Genomic DNA, 17,173 nt, shown 5'->3' on the forward strand with positions numbered 1-17,173 from the left:
GACTGACACCTCAACAGATGGGAGATTATCCCACCGATTCAAAACAAAACAACAACAACAAAAAAAACAACACTCCACATTTTTAAAGTTCCAAATTCCTTACCTTAACTTTGTCTTTTGGTTCTTTCTTCTCCTTTAATTTTTTGGCTTTTTTCTCCTTTTTTTCCTTTTTTTTCTTTTTCTTCTTTTTGTTTTTTTCCTCTTCTTCTTGGCTGGCAATAATGTCATCAATAATCTGGTGAAAGAGGAAACAGTGATGGCACGTTAATGGACCCTATCCAGGCGAGACCTGTTCTCCCACCTGGGAGGGATATGTGTGGTCAGCCTTGTTCTCTGTTCTGCTCTGGGCCCCGGGCTGACCCCTCCTGGGTCCCGGGCTCCTGCCTGCCCGTGCCGGTGGGCGGATCCGCCAGGGGACGCAGCCGTCCGGTCTCCGGGCCGACGGAGGGAGAGGCCAGCGTTTCTGAGCTGCTCCACTCCCAGGGGCTCCATGGATGTGAGGGCATCGAGGTCCCTCCAGCCCTCAGCCACGGCCTTAGTGCCACGCCTTGTCCCCAAATCCAAGTGGGGACACTGTCTCCTGCCCTGACTCTGATAGTGGCGCTGCCGTCCTAACAACCTCACATTCCCACGAAAGATCACGTATCTCTTCAGCTGGATTCTTTCAGTGTGGTTTAACATTCACTTCATACATTCACCAAAACCTGTTGATTCCTCCCAAGTTTAAACTGTCTGCTCAGGAGCCCCGGTTCACACAGGATCAGCCTCACCGGAGAATCCGTGCAGGTCTGTGAAGAGCCACGCGATTCGGTTCAGGGCAGAGGATGCATGACGGGCTCTCCCTCGCTGGGCAGCGGGCTGCGTACCGGCCTGAGACCCGGGTTCCTGAGCTCCACGCAGTCTAACCCTTCCTCCCAGACACACGTGGCTGTGTGTCGTTGGTATTTGCCTAAACGCCTGACTTGATTCTTTAGTGTGATGTCTATTCCCACGTGGCTCCTGCGAGCCTAGTTCACACCTTCCAGAGTATGAAAAGCGCTTTGTCACGAACAAATCAGGCTAAGCGGGTACCATCTGGACTAAAGAAAAACCCAAACAAAACTTCAGTCCTGGGTCCAGCTGGACACTGTCCAGAGGCCCCAGCCGGGCTCTGGGACACTGGTGGGCGAGGCTGGGAAAGGCACCGGGAAGGTGACAGGTGACGTATGTGTGGTGCGTATTTTTTGGTAATAAAAAGGCATCTCTGGACAGGACTAAAAGCCTCTTGTCAAAATAGCGATGTTTGCCTTGGGGATCAGGTGCCCCTCAGCTCGGAGAGCCGACCGCGGCGCCGGGGCTGCTCTGCTCTCAGCGCCAGGGGGCGCGGCGCCTGCTGGCCCTCGGAAGTTGGGAACGTTCAGAAATGTAAAGACTTTAAAATGTATATTTGAATGTGAGCTGTTGCAACAAGGATGAAATCTTTACTTGTGGAACATACAATTCAGCGTATCCTTTTTTAAATCCTCACCAGAGGATATTTTTCCATTTATTTTCAGATAAAGTGAGAGAGGGAGAGAGAGAGAGAGAAACATCGACGTGAGAGAGACACATTGACTGGTTGCCTCCCACACGACCCCAATCAGGGCTGGGGACCGAACCGGAACCGAGGTACGTGCCCTTGACTGGAATCGAACCCACGACTCTTGTCCGTGGGCCGACGCTTCAACCACTGAGCCAAACCGGCCAGGGATCCAGCGTATCTTTTAAAGCTTTATCCGTTATGTTGTTTATATTAACTTATTTTTTGAACAGATAATACATTTACATGGTTCACAATTAAAAAATGATGGAAGAGTGTAAGCGAAACTTTCCACCCATGCTGTGAGCCAGCCAATGAGATCCACTTTCAAAAGCTAACTCAGACACCTTGGTCGGCTTCCAGAGCCATCATATCCAGATATATGCAGGTACGCGTGTGTGCACACACCCATATACAGGAGCACACCAGCATCGTCTGCCAATCACGTCTGTGAAAACGATACACGACTGTGGTGGTCCATGTGTTACACCCACACTGAATTTATTTGGCTCATACTCTTCGGCTACAGCAAAATCCTCCCACGTGCACACGTGTGCACACACACAGATACGTGTCACAGCACACGTTGGCAGTTTTGCACACACGTCAGCATACTGCACACACTGTCCCTTCTCTGCATTTTTCTCCTCCTAGACCTTGGCTGTTTTCCTTAGCGGTGCAAGAGAAGGTTCCCGCCCATTTTGAAACACGTGGACTCATCATTCATTTGACGTTGTTCCTACCACTGCAGAGTGGGTTGTTTCCGATCTGCCGTTGCCAACATGCTGCGTGGACAGGTGCAAGGATCACTTTGCAGGTGTGTGAGCTCTTCTGCAGAATCAAGTCCTGATTCTGCAGAGGACACAGTCTGGGTCCAGTGCATGTCCACTTATTGTCAGGTTAAGTCCCCTGGGGGTTGTCCTAGGGTTTTCTTTGAGCCGTCAATACTGACTCCATTTTGCTCATTCTCTTCAATTATAGCAAAACTTCCCAAATGGAAGTGCACTTTACTGCCTAGTAAGGTGGCCTTTTGTGTGTGTGTGCATGTGAATTATGGGGCCTGAAGGCCAAATCTGGCCTGTCGCCGGCTTTATTTATTTATTTTTAATATATTTAATTTTATTGAGGCATATTTTACAGATCATACACATTCACGCATTCCAAGTATATAATTCATTTTGTAGCAAATTTACCAAGTTGTGAACGACCACCATGAAACAATTGTAGAGCATTTCCACGATCCCAGTAAGACCCCCTCGTGTCCATTCGTTGTTAATCCTTTTCGCTCCCCCTGCTCCTTCCCAGGCAGACACTCATGTACTTTCCACCTCTATATATTTACTACTTCTGGACATTTCATATAAATGGAATCATAGAATACGCAGCCTTTAGTGTCTGGCTTCCTTTGCTTAGCTTCATGTTTTGGGGGTTCACCCAGGTTGTAGCGTGTATCAGCTGTCTGTTCCTTTATTATGGCTGAATAATATTCCATTGCATGGATATACCACAGTTCACCTCTCCATTCACCAGCTGACGGACATTTAGGTTGTTTCAAGTTTTTGGCTATTATGAGTAACACTGCTATGAATATGCACATAATTTGTGTGTGTGTGGACATGTTTTCATTTCTTTTAAAGAGAGTCCTAAGTGTGAGACTGCTGGGCCATTTGGTAAATTTATGTTTAACTATTAAGAAAGTGACGAGCCCTGGCCAGTTTGGCTCAGCAGTTGAGCATTGGCCTGCGGACCAGAGAGTCCCGGGTTCGGTTCCCACTAGGGGCACGTACCACAAAAAAAAAAGAAGAAAGTGACGATCTGGTTTTCCAAAGCAGCTGCAACATTTCGAATCCCAACCAGCAAGGCTCCAGGGCTCCCTTGTCTGCACATCCTGACATCTGCTAACAGGGCAATTATCCCAGAACGCAAGAATCTTCTGGATCACGGCCATCCTCATGGGTATGAACGCTATCTCTTTGTGGTGCAAATTTCCATTTTCCTAATGACTAATGATGTTGAGCATCTTTTCATGTGTCTATTAGCTATGAATGGTCTGTTAGCTGTGAATTGTCTACTCAAGCCTTCTGCCAAGTTTTTGATTGGCTTGTTTATGTTCTCATCATTGAGATGTAAGTGTTCTTTGTTTATCCTGTATACACGTCCTTTATCAGGTGTATGTTTCGAAATGTCTTCTCCCAGCCTGCTCTCATCTTTGCACTTCTTAGTGTGTCTTTTGAAGTGCGAAAATCTTGCATTTCGATGAGGCTCAATTGATCAGTTTTGTCTGCAGTGTAGCTTTGATTTGCATTTCTCATATATGTGCCAGGGTGATCATCTTTCCATATGTTGAACAACTTTTATTATGTTTAAAATCCATTTAGACTTCCTTTTCTGAGAAGTGTCTCTTCACATTCCTTGGCTGTGTTTTTATGTTGGGTTATTGATCCCTTTCTTATAGAACTGTAGGAACTCTTGTCTGGCCAGTGTGGCTCAGTGGATGAAGCGTCGTCCCCTGGACTGAGAGGTCCTGGTTAGATTCCTGATCAGGGCACATGCCCGGGTTGCGGGCTCGATCCCCAGTAGGAGGCGTGCAGGAGGCAGCCAATCTCTCCTACATGGATGTTTCTGTCTCTCTCTCCCTTCCTCTCTAAAAAAAAAATCAATGAAAACATTTTTTTTTTTTTAAAAAAGGAGCTCTTTATATATTAGAAAGATGATCTATATTATCTGTGATACTTATTACAAATAATCCTCCCAGCATCCTCTGTCAGCTGACAGGACCACGCAGCTTGAAGATATGTTCTGTGTGTAGCTGAATTTATCATTTTTTTCTCCTATGACCCCTGGGTTGTGGAACAGGGGAGAAAGGTCTTTCCCACCGTGAAGTTATGACATATTTCTTCCTGGGCTTCTTCAAGTCCTTTTGATGTTTTATGTTGACATTTACATCTTTGATCCATTGGAAACCAATCTGGTATGAAGAGACAGAGATCTAATTCTCTTCTTTTCCAGATGACAACCTGAACAGTCTATTTCTATTTTATTTATTTTTATCCTCACCCGAGGACATTTTTGCATTTATCTTCAGATAGAGCAGGAGGAAAAAAGGGAGGAAGAGAGAGAGAGAAACAACGATGTGAGAGAGACACATCGAGTGGTTGCCACCCACACGACCCCAACTGGGGCCGGGGACAAACTGCAACCGAGGTGCGTGCCCTTAGCGGGAACCGAACCCAGGACTCTCTGGTCCGCGGGCCGACGCTCTATCCGCTGAGCCAAACCGGCCAGGGCAACCTGGTCATTCTAATACCACATATTAAATGGTCTTTTCTTTCTTACATAAGAAAGGTAAGGTGCTACATTTATTATATACTACATTTCCAAACGTACTTGGGTACATTTCTCGATTTTCCACGAATGTGTCTTTCTAGTCATTTGCATGTGTCATTGGGCCTCTAATAACACGTCTTAACACCTGGCAGCGCTAATACTCCTCATTATACTTTGTTTTCAGAATTTTACTGGTTATTCTCGGTTACTGACTTCCTACCTAAAGCTCAGAATTGGCTTGGTCCCCCTCCCTGGGTCCCCTCCTGCCCATGCTCCACATATCACTCTTGGTATTTTTCTGGGTCAGTGACCTTCGGCGACGATGCTGGGGAGAGCGGGGGTACTCACGGTGGTGCGTATTCCTACCCAAGGACACGGTGGCTGTGCCTTTCCACCTTATGTCTGTGTGCCCAGATGTTTTAAACTTCTCTCCACATAAACACACATTTCTCATTGAATTTACTTCTGGGTCTTTTATCTGTGTTGTTGCTGTTGAAAATGGACCCTTTCATTATCTCTTCTATCCAGCTGCCGTGTGTACCCCTATTGCTTTCTGCATATTAATTTTATAATGCCCCCATCTGACTTATATATTTTAAAGTAGTTTTTCAGCCCTGGCCAGTTTGGCTCAGCGGTTAGAGCGTCGGCCTGCGGTCCGGAGAGACCCGGGTTCGGTTCCCGCTAAGGGCACGTACCTCGGTTGCAGTTTGTCCCCGGCCCTGGTTGGTCGTGCGGGTGGCAGCCACTCAATGTGTCCCTTCACGTCGATGTTTCTCTCTCTCTCTCCCTTCCTCTCTCTCCCTCCCACTCTATCTGTACAAAAATGGAAAAATATCCTCGGGTGAGGATAAAAAAAAAATTAAATAAATAAATAAAGTAGTTTTTCAGTTTATTCTCTTTGCTCTTATAAGCATAGACACATGTTCGGAAAGTGGCCACTTTGCCTCTTCCGTCCCAGTCTGCACCTCTCAGTGTCCTCTCTTGTCCGACCGTGCTCCAGCGATCAGGTGTGCCACGGTGACCGTGGCCACCCCTGTACTTTTCCTGACATTAGTGAAAATGTGTCCAGTGAATTTCAGTAAGCGTGATATTAGCTTTTGAACTAAGAGGGAAATAATTCATCATGTTAAAGAAGTATTCGTATGTTCCAGTTGTCTCGTTTTGCTTTTCAATATCGAGAATGGACGTGGCTCTGTCCAGTGCCTTTCAGCAGCCAGTGCTGCGCTCCAGGGGTCCGCGCTGGGCTCTCCCGTGACGCCGCGCATTCATGTCCATCCTTAGCGCGGACCCGTCGGGGTCCCGGGGTAACTGGTACCTGCTCGACCGCCCTGCTTGCGTGTTTAAGGTGCTGCTGGTGTTCAGTGTGTTCACATTTCAGCTGAAATGTTTGCGTTGGGACTCACAAGGGAGACTGACCTGTATTACATCTTTTCGGGGGCTTAGCATCAACGTGATTATACTCATTTCATAAAAAAGTATTTGTACCATTTTTATTTTTCACAAATACAACCTTGACTGTTTAGGTACATCACTATAGTGATTAGGCTTGGTCTTCCTCTTCATCCCACTACGACTAACATCTGTGACAACTGCTAAAAAGCCTTCAGCGTGGTCTGGCAGTGTGGCTCAGTGGTGGAGCGTCGACCCTGCACCAAGAGGTCGCTGGTTTGATTCCCGGGCAGGGCACATGCCCGGTTTGTGGGCCAGATCCCCAGTGGGGGGTGTGCGGGAGGCGGCCAATCGATGTTCTCTCATCGATGTTTCTCTCTCCCTCTCCCTTCTTCTCTAAAATTAATAAAAGAGAAAACAATTTTAAAAAGCAGCTTTCAGCACGACCAGCTCTGTTTTCAGTACACGGATCACACCCTCTAATTAGTACATCAGGCGCAGGAGGGAGGCTCCGCGGGGGCCAGCTGGCTTCGGGCTGCGCACCCAGCTCGTGGGGACCCTGCCTCCTCCTCCAGCGGCTCCCCACCCTGCCCTGTGGCCCTTCGCGCTATTTCACCATTAACCAGACGTCCTTTGCTCTCGCCTGTTCAGTGACGAGATGCTCTCTGTACTTCTGGGTGTCTCTCCTGTACACTTAGACATTCCACCGACATTCTTAATCCTATAATTGTTACCTTTCTAAACTAACATGCAACGTGTTTGGCTGCTTGCCACGCACTTTCAAGACCCGACTTGAAAGACGATTTCACTGGAGGGACGAGACCTAAACACACAGAGTGAAATAACACCAAGTCCAAATGACAGGCACTCAGGCAGCCTGGTGACCTGCCAAACGAGAGGCTGGATACTGAGTGTCCGCCGAGCTCAGAGGAGGAAGACAGGAGTCCTCTGGGGGCCGAGGGAAGGCTCTGGAAGCTGAGTTGGCCTTGGCAGGGAAGTGGGGGAAGCTGGTGTGCAGAGGGGACGGTCAGGGTGCCCGGGAGCCTGTGCAGCTGCGCAGCGCCTCCTGCTCCGTACCGGGCTCCCTGCTGAGGCCCGCAGCCTGGTCTCTGCTGCGTGTGCTGTGTTCTGCTGTCAACAGTGCAGACGCGAACCGCCTCTTCCGTGTCTGCCGCAGGGGTCGGCGAGGTACGGTGCCCGGCCGCATCTGGCTCGATGCCCACGTTTATAAAGAAAGTTTTATTGGAACCCAGCCATGCTCATTCATTCACACACTGTCCGTTTCTGCTTTCACACTATAACAGCCACGTTGAGTAGCGACGGCAGAGGACGTGCGTTCCACAGACTCAAATACTTACTATCTGGCCCTTTATGGAAAGTGTGTTGATCCCAATCCGTGGCAACTTGTCTTATTATTTCCTTAGTATAAATTCCTTAAATAGTATTTATGGATCAAAGGGTATACAGATGAAATTTTTTGATATTTACGTAGTCCATGTTCCTTAAAAAAATGTTATGTTAATTTGTGTATCCAGCAGCACTGTATGGAGTGGTTTATTTCCCACATGCTAGAAACTCCAGTCATTAAAATGATTTCAGCCCTGGCCAGTTTGGCTCAGCGGTTAGAGCGTCGGCCTGCGGTCCGGAGAGACCCGGGTTCGGTTCCCGCTAAGGGCACGTACTTCGGTTGCAGTTTGTCCCCGGCCCTGGTTGGTCGTGCGGGTGGCAGCCACTCGATGTGTCCCTTCACGTCTATGTTTCTCTCTCTCCCACTCTATCTGTACAAAAAATGGAAAAATATCCTCGGGTGAGGATAAAAAAAAAAAATGATTTCAAATGTTTACCAATCCTATATGTGAAAAGAGATATAGTAGCATTATATTTAAAATTCTCTGTTAGTGACTTATAAAACTTCTATCAAATTTCTGTTTGTATTCTTTGTCATCTTTTCTACGGAGGTGTTCAGATTTTTTTTATTACTTTCTAAGAACTCTTTATATATGAAAGATATTTATTATCTCATTCATTACCAGTCTATTCTTTTCCCATTACTATGACATTTTTATTACTTTATCTTTATAGTTTGATTTATAGCAAGTGGGGCAAGTTCCCTGTACTTATAGTCCTTTTTCAAAAACTTTTTGCATATTTTCATGTATTCATTTTTCCATGTAAGTTGGAGAATAATTTTGTCATTAAAGTAGTTTTCATTTTATTGGAATTGCATTGACTGCAGAGAATAATGAAAAGATAATATGTATTTGTACTTATATTAAGTCTTTCCAGGGAAATAATCCATCAGTCTATTGGTTCAAGTTTTCTTTCAAATTCTACAGTAGAATTTGTCCTTATAAGTCTGCATAATATGTCAACACAATTTTTTGTTAAGTTTACTGTGTTTTCTAGGAAGATAATCATGTAATCTAAAAACTATCACTTTAAAATACTTATAACTCCTTTTCTTTTTCTTATGCATTAGAATGTACAGAAAAATATTAACCAATAGATCTGACAGCAACTATTTTTTTTTCTTGAGTTTCACTTTGAGGGCAATACTTCTAAAGCTTTGCTGCTAAGAACAATGCAAACCATCTCTTGGTTTCTATGACAAATACTCTGAGGTTAAGAGAAGGCTTCCTATTTCCAGTTTATGAAGACATTTCTGAAACTAGCTTTTGATGTCAATTTCATCAAATGCCAGGGAGCATCTACAGAGATGATCCAATGGCGTTTCTCTGGAAGAACACGGATGCGGCCAAGAGCAGAATCTTTTTTTTAAAATAAACTTTGCTTCAGCCATTCTGCTTTAAGAAATTAAAGCAAAGGAAGTGATGGAACATGTGAACCAAGATTTATGCTTAAGTATGTTCATAGCAGCATTGTTCATAATAGTGATAGTTTAGATCCATTAAAGTTAATTAGGAAGTAGAGAATTAAGTTAATTATGCTACATCTATAAACATAATACTCTATAGCTATTTTGAATAATATTTTAAATGAATATTTAATGCCACTGAAATATGTCATGAATTATTAAAGGATTTGTATAGTGTGTTTGCAGTTGTACTTTTTTTTTTTTTTTTTTATCCTCACCCGAGGACATTTTTCCATTTTTTGTTCAGGTAGAGTGGGAGGGAGAGAGAGGAACAGAGAGAGAGAGAAACATCGATGTGAAAGGGACACATCGAGTGGCTGCCACCCGCACGACCAACCAGGGCCGGGGACAAACTGCAACCGAAGTACGTGCCCTTAGCAGGAACCGAACCCAGGTCTCTCCAGACCGCAGGTCGATGCTCTAACCGCTGAGCCAAACCGGCCAGGGCCAGTTGTACTTTTTATTATTTTATATTTTGAAGTTGCACTTGGGCTGTTTCCAGATCTTAGCTATTATAAATAGTGCTACTATGAACATAGGGGTACACACATTCTTTCTGATTGGTGTTTCAGGCTTCGTAGTGTACATACCTAGAAGTGGGGTCACTGGGTCACATGGCAGTTCAATTTTTAATGTGAGGAAACAGCAAGTGTTTTCCATAGCGGCTGCACCAGTCTGCATTCCCCCCAGCAGTGTGCTAGAGTCCCCCTTTCTCCACACCCTCGCCAGCCCGTACTGTTCGAGGGTTTGTGATGGCGGCCACTCTGGCAGGTGCGAGGCGATAAGGGGAGGAGTCCTTACGGGTGAGCAGGACCTAAGCGGAGGAAGACGGACGGGCGGGCAGCTGGGGGGAGGGCCGAGCACGGCGTGGCGTGTCCGAGGGCAGTAACGGCGCAGCAGCGTGAGTGGTGGACAGTGAGTGGGTGTGGGAGTTACTGTGGTGACGGTGGGACAGGAGAGGGGACTGAGGGAGCCGACGTGAACATAAAGGGCTCCTGAAACCAAGCCGCTCGGAACCGGCTAAGAACTGAGCATCGTGTTGTTGCATCTCGTTCAGAGGCCAGACGGGAGGAGAAATACCCTCGCATGAGGATAAAAAAAAAATAAGAAAATAAAAACCACAATCATAAACTCATTCTGAAACCGATTTGCAAGTACGCGCCTCGATGAACAGCACAGGTATTTTCCTGGAGGAAAGTAACCAAGGCCTCACAGCTGCAAACCCAGCAACCCCAGACTCCAGGGAAGTATCATCGGGGTACACCGACATCTTATTTCTCAAGCGCATTTGTACCTGCTGTGGGGTCTTGTTCGAAAACAGGACGGCGGAGCCTCCTTCTTCTGCGTTGGGGAAGTCAGGGAAGGTGCCAGTCAGGTTCCTGAGGGGCAGGAAAAGGCGGGTTAGACGGAAGTGGTCTCAGTCCTCTGGTCCATCCCCCTCTGGTCCATCCCCCTCTGGTCCATCCCCCTTCGCTGGCTCCCTGTGTTCGCTTCAATGAGTGACGGTGACTGGGGGGAGGCGCCCCGCCCACCGTGGGCGGACTCCCCATCTCTCTGGAGCAGAAGGGTCCGGGCAGGGGCACCGGCTTCCCTCCTGCAGGGGTTGTTTCTCTCCCTAAGACTGATCGTAAGCTGCGTGCTTTTTTTTCCCCCTTTAAATTACCGAGGTACTCTGTGCTCGAGTTAAGAATGAGGACAGAGGCACAAATCATTTCTTCCTGTTTAAACTTGAAGATAAACACAGGAGTTTGAAACGAAACAGAAGGGCAGAGGTGTTAGAGTTACAGGTTCCCCAATAGTGCTTGAAATACACTAGGTTTCAGGAAGTCTGAGGGCCAGTGTTTTATGGGTTCCAAGTAGCAGTTTACTTTTGCTGTAACCATATAATTTCTACATCTTGAAAAGCAGGCTTTATAATTTAATGTTGAGGAATTTCAGAAGGAATATGCAGTTGATATTTCTAAGAGGAACCGACTTAGACAGTGTTATGTTTAGTCCACATGCTGAAAGATAAGATGACCAGGACAGTTCCATTAACACAGAGACATACAGAACCCAGGGCCGGAGGAGATGACCATGTTTAAAATGGCTCTACAACAGTGGTTCTCAAACTTTTAGCCTTAGGAACCCTTTATACTCTTTTTATTTTTATATTTATTTATTTTTAATATTTTTTCTTTATTGATTTCAGAGAGAGAGGAAGGGAGAGGGAAAGAGAGAGAAACATCGATGAGAGAGAACATCGATGCCCCTCACTGGGGATTGGGTCCACAACCTGGGCATGTGCCCTGACCGGGAATCGAACCTACAACCTTTTAGTGCAGGGCTGACGCTCAGCCACTGAGCCACACCTGCCGGGCTATTTTATTTACTTTTTTTTTTTAATCCTCACCCGAGGACATTTTTCCATTTTTTGTTCAGATAGAGTGGGAGGGAGAGAGAGGAAGGGAGAGAGAGAGAAACATCGATGTGAAGGGACACATCGAGTGGCTGCCACCCGCACGACCAACCAGGGCCGGGGACAAACTGCAACCGAAGTACGTGCCCTTAGCGGGAACCGAACCCGGGTCTCTCCGGACCGCAGGTCGACACTTTAACCGCTGAGCCAAACCGGCCAGGGCTATTTTATTTACTTTTTAATCCTCACCCGAGGACATGCTTAGAGAAAGAGAAAGAGAGGGAGACATCGATGTGAGACAGGAACGTCGATCGGTTGCCTCCCGTATGTGCCCTGACTGGGGATCATTACCTGTAACCCAGACATGTGCCCTGATCAGGATTCGAACCCACAACCTTTCAGTGCACAGGATGACGCTCAACCAACTGAGCCACTCCTGCCGGGCAAGACTCCTAAACAAGTTTTCAGTATCCCCAAAGCGCTTTAGGAAATGTGTTGTTGCTACTGATATTTACTGAATTAGATAGTAAAACAGAAATTTCTAAAATATTGTTTTTAATTCGTTTAAAAATCACAATAGCCCTGGCCAGTTTTGCTCAGTGGTTAGAGCGTTGACCCGCTGACCGAAGAGTCACAGGTTCGATTCCGGTCAAGGGCATGTACCTCGGTTGCGGTTTGTCCCCAGCCCTGGTCGGGGTCATGGGGGAGGAAGCCAGTGGATGTGTCCCTCTCATGTCGATGTTTCTCTCTCTCTCCCTCCCACTCTACCTGAACAAAAAATGGAAAAAATGTCCTTGGGTGAGGATAAAAAAAAACAAAACACAATAATAAACTCATTCTATGTTAATAGAAATATCATTTTTAATGAACACGTTTCCCCCATCAGAAAAGAAACAGGGAGGAGAATGTCACTGTTGTGAATCTGTGCGGTCACTTGAAGGTCTGTCTGGAGGCCCTGTCTGCCCCGGCCCCGAACGGCCACCACGCGTAATTTCGGTTGAAGCATTAGGAAGGACACCTGGTCCCCCACAGACACGTAATTGGAAAAGAGAGGACCACTTGAATAGCCTTTTATTTATTTTTATTTCCAGTTTTTTGTTAATCCGCACTCGAGGATGTTTTTCCACTGAATGTTAGACAGAGTGGAAGGGAGGGAGGGAGGGAGGGAGAGACATGGATGGGCTGCCTCCCGCACGACCCTGACCAGGGCAGGGGATCGAACCTACGGCCCAGGTACGTGCCTTGACCGGGAATCAAACCCGAGACCCTTCGGTCTTCAGGCCAGCACTGCGGCGCTGACCCAGCCGGCCAGGGGTTAGCAGCCTTCGGACAGCTGAGCACGTCACGCTTTGCTGCTGCAGCGCACTGGGCAAGGGGCAGCTTCCCCAAGGCCCGTGCGACGTGGGGTCTGACACCACAGCGGCGAACGCCCTCCTGCCGCCCACGAAACCCGCGCCCGCCTTGCGCGCCCGCTGCTGTGCCACCAGGTGCTGGTCGTCAGGTTCCCGGGCCGGGCGGTCTCCCCAGGCCTGGCACAGCCCCTCACCTCCCACGCCTGGCAGCTGCCGAACGCGAGGAGGTGCCACGGAGCTTCTGAAATTTCAGTTTTTGCCAGAAAGCCGAGTTTTACTGTTGGCAACAAATAGTCTTGGTTGTTTTCGTTCAGGCTCATGTGGGTTCATTTTTGAGAAAATGTCTCCCCCCAAACCGACTCTGAGTGGCAAGTTCGTCAGTGTTTTGTTTCTCCCTAAATAAAAGCGACATTCCGTAAAGAGCGGCCGGGCCAGCTGGAAGCTGGCAGCGTCCCAGGCTCTCCGCAGGCGCAGGGACGCGGGGACCCTCGGCGTGCGGCGGACGGTACTCCTGACTCTGTCGCGGGGAATGTTAAAACGCTGCGTGTTCAAGGCTGAAGTCTTAATAACTCAGCATCTCTTACTGCTTAGAAATGAAACCGTGTCGACGACAGGTGCCTGCCGGTGAGGACCGTGGGGATTCTGAGTGGGGGTGCCTGCCTGCTCTCTGCTGCTCCCCCCTGTGTTCTGGTGCAGATGCCAGGAACCAGGCCACATCATGTCTCAGTGCTCGTACGGAAGGAGTGGACCTTTGGATCCCGGAGGGGTCCTGGCGACCGCAGGGGTCCTGCTCTGCATCATCTCTCGGAGCCACTGCTCAGACGCCTCGTGTCGGTCGCCTGTGCCCCCAGGCAGCCCCTCCACTTCCAGAGCCTCAGCTGCCATGCGGTCCTTTCTGACACTGGACCAACTGCAACGTGCCTCCGGGGTTCCTGTTTCCCCTTCTGGGGACAAACCGCATCAGACTCCTTCCCTTCCCCCGTTGCTGGTCGAACATTTTAAGACAGTTAAGTCATTGTCTGGACAAAACGGCTCAGGTCTCTGAGTCTTTCCCGTTGGGCTCATTCTGGGGGAAGGTGACTCAGCCTGCAGCGCTGCTTCCAAAGGAACTGGACACGATGCAGTGAGTGCGTGTCTGTGGACAAACGTGAGGATGGCGGGTGAGTGCACGCTGCGTGTGACATTCTGTCTGTGGAGCTACATCCTCACAGCTACTTTGGTGGCCTCACACACTTATCCACCCATCCACCCATCCATCCATCCATCCATCCATCCATCCATCCATCCATCCACCCATCCACCCATCCATCCACCCATCCACCCATCCACCCATCCACCCATCCATCCATCCATCCACCCATCCACCCATCCACCCATCCACCCATCCATCCATCCATCTACCCATCCACCCATCCATCCATCCATCCATCCATCCATCCATCCATCCATCCACCCATCCACCCATCCATCCATCCATCTACCCATCCACCCATCCACCCATCCATCCATCCATCCATCCATCCATTTGTCCATCCATCCGTCCATTTGTCCACCCACCCATCCATCCATCCATTCACCCACCCACCCATCCACCCATACATCCATCCGTCCATTTGTCCATCCATCCATCCATCCATTCATGCATCCATCCATCCATCCATCCATTTGTCCATCCATCCATCCATCCACCCATCCACCCATACATCCATCCGTCCATTTGTCCATCCATCCATCCATCCATTCATGCATCCATCCATCCATCCATCCATTTGTCCATCCATCCATCCATCCACCCATCCACCCATACATCCATCCGTCCATTTGTCCATCCATCCATCCATCCATTCATGCATCCATCCATCCATCCATCCATCCATCCATCCATCCATCCATTTGTCCATCCATCCATCCATCCACCCATCCACCCATACATCCATCCGTCCATTTGTCCATCCATCCATCCATCCATTCATGCATCCATCCATCCATCCATCCATCCATTTGTCCATCCATCCATCCATCCATCCATCCATCCATTTGTCCATCCATCCATCCATCCACCCACCCACCCATACATCCATCCGTTCATTTGTCTATCCATCCATCCATCCATCCATCCATCCATCCATCCACCCACCCACCCACCCACCCATCCGTCCATCCACCCATCCACCCATACATCCATGTGACCATTTGTCCATCCATCCATCCATCCATCCATCCATCCATCCATCCATCCATCCATCCAATCATCCATCTATCCACCCACCCATCCAACCATTTTTTCATTAACCCATCCATTTATTCACATAGTCAATCAACAAGCACCAGTTTAGCACCAGCTCCGTTCCGGATGCCGTGATGGGAGACAGGGATGGCCCACTCAAGGACGTCAACCTTGCCCTTACGCAGCTCACGTCCCACAGTCAGTCTGCACAGCATCTGGCCGATGCACATGCTCGACCTCCGATGCTGCCTGTCCACAAGGCTCGTAGCTCAAGCCTCGTACACTTGCCTGATCATGTTTTGCCTTGATCTGTGCATCCCTTGGCCCCGCGAGTTCTTGGATAAAAACCGCGGATACACTGGCGTGAACCTCAGAGCCCTCGCTCCTTCGTGCCCCCGTCACGAGAGACTCCACTGCACACCTTCATTTCCACATTTGAAGCTTGAATGGTCATGAGGACTCATGGCAGACCTAGCACTTTCTATAAACGAAAAGCTGGAGGATTTACAGGTTCCATTTTTACAGTGGAATTCTTCACTTTGTCGCACATCAACTGTCATAGTGAGATTCAATAACATACATTTTTCACAGTGCTTTTTGCAAAATAACATTACATATATTTATTTTGAAAGGGTAAATGAAGATACTTAGTTCTTGTTAGCCACACGGTTTAAACAGTTAATAATCTGAAACTGAACGGGTCTCATCCTGAAGAATGTAAACTAGCTTGTGCGTGGCACATGGGGACACACACACACACCCCCTCGTGCTCATGCCGCTTCACCCCACCCGTGGCAAGGGGACCTCTGCTCCCACAGCGGCTGCCCCTTCCTGGCAACATTCCGAGGGTGCCCTGGCTTCGCCCCGGTCAGGGCTCTGTCCCTGGGGCTGGGTCACGCTAAGACAAAAGGGCTTTTTAATTCGATGGCACGTCCTTGGCTGCCGGGTCACCCCAGGTCTTCAGTGTGCGCTATGGCCGAGATGGGAACGCCACCTTCCCCGCGGCCGTCGGGCTCAGGACGAGGACACGAGGGACCTGTCACTGCCCCTCGTCAGGAAGGCGAAGGTGACGAGTGTTTTGGGGCTCTGACCCTCCGGGGGAGACGCTCACACTCAGACGTGAGTGAATGGAACATTACCTTGGCTCCCACGTGTTTCTGGCACAAACTGCTGGGGTGACATCATCCCTGCAGGTGGCAGCCCACCTGGGGACTGACTTTCAGGGGAGTAGCCGAGGGCTTCAAATCGTGTGGTGTCAGGAAAACGTGAAAGTAGTAACACAGTGTCCGGTTTCTGCGGACTCCGGTCCACCTGTCCCCACCCAGCCTCCCCGGGGGCATCATTCCTGTCTTGTCTCCCCGAAGCCCTAGGGTCACTGAGGGGCGAGACCGGCCTTTCTCTTCCACGGGACACTGATGGGGTGTCCTTTCACCAGCTGCAACGACTGGACACCCGAGGTGCCGTCCAGGCCACCTGCCCCGAGAAGCCGCCCTGTGCGAAGGGCTGACACGTGTGAACGCGGACACTCTTCAAGCCACAGAAATGACAGAAGATGGGCCCTCTGCCTGGAGAGACCCCCAGCCCCTCTCACAGCCGAGGCTCTGGACCAGCTGCCTAGATACGACCCGGGGGAGGCAAGAGGCCAGCTGCCGTCTTCCCAGGGACCACTGGGCTGTCCCAGTCCCGACTGGCCCCCGGCCTCATCGGTAGAGGACCACTGCCCCCAGGACTCTGGCCAGCCCCGCCCTGCAGCTCCTGGCTTCCTGCCCTCCCCTTACTCCTCCGGGCCCTTCCCCCAGCCGGCCCCCCAGAGGGAGCCACCCTGTCTGAGGCATGCCCGGGCCTCGCTCCTTCGGAAAACTCCCCGCCCAGGGCTTCTCCCCCTCCAGCTCCTCGCACACCCCTCCGCCCCCCTCGGCGCCCAGCTCCTCCAGAGCCCTTCAGGTTCACAAGCTGGTGTGGCATCGGTCCCCTCAGTTCAAATTTGAAGTCTCAGCCTCCAGGACCTCAGAATGTGACCTTCTTTGGAGACAGGATCATTGCCAAG

At 49.2% G+C, this 17,173-nt stretch overlaps 1 protein-coding gene across 1 annotated transcript in view; it reads right to left on the minus strand.

Annotated features, from left to right (window-relative positions):
• The window catches only part of IQCA1 (IQ motif containing with AAA domain 1), a 137,250-nt gene that overhangs the window by 66,153 nt on the left and 53,924 nt on the right, over positions 1–17,173 (minus strand). Inside the window, exons 7-8 of the mRNA XM_036254819.1 lie at positions 10,444–10,528; positions 110–235 (exon numbers count right to left, since the gene is read on the minus strand). Coding sequence (XP_036110712.1) covers positions 110–235; positions 10,444–10,528 — 211 coding nt within the window. The remainder of the gene's footprint in view (positions 1–109; positions 236–10,443; positions 10,529–17,173) is intronic.

Source organism: Molossus molossus, unplaced genomic scaffold (assembly GCF_014108415.1).
Source record: "Molossus molossus isolate mMolMol1 unplaced genomic scaffold, mMolMol1.p scaffold_m16_p_11, whole genome shotgun sequence".
NCBI lineage: Eukaryota > Metazoa > Chordata > Mammalia > Chiroptera > Molossidae > Molossus > Molossus molossus.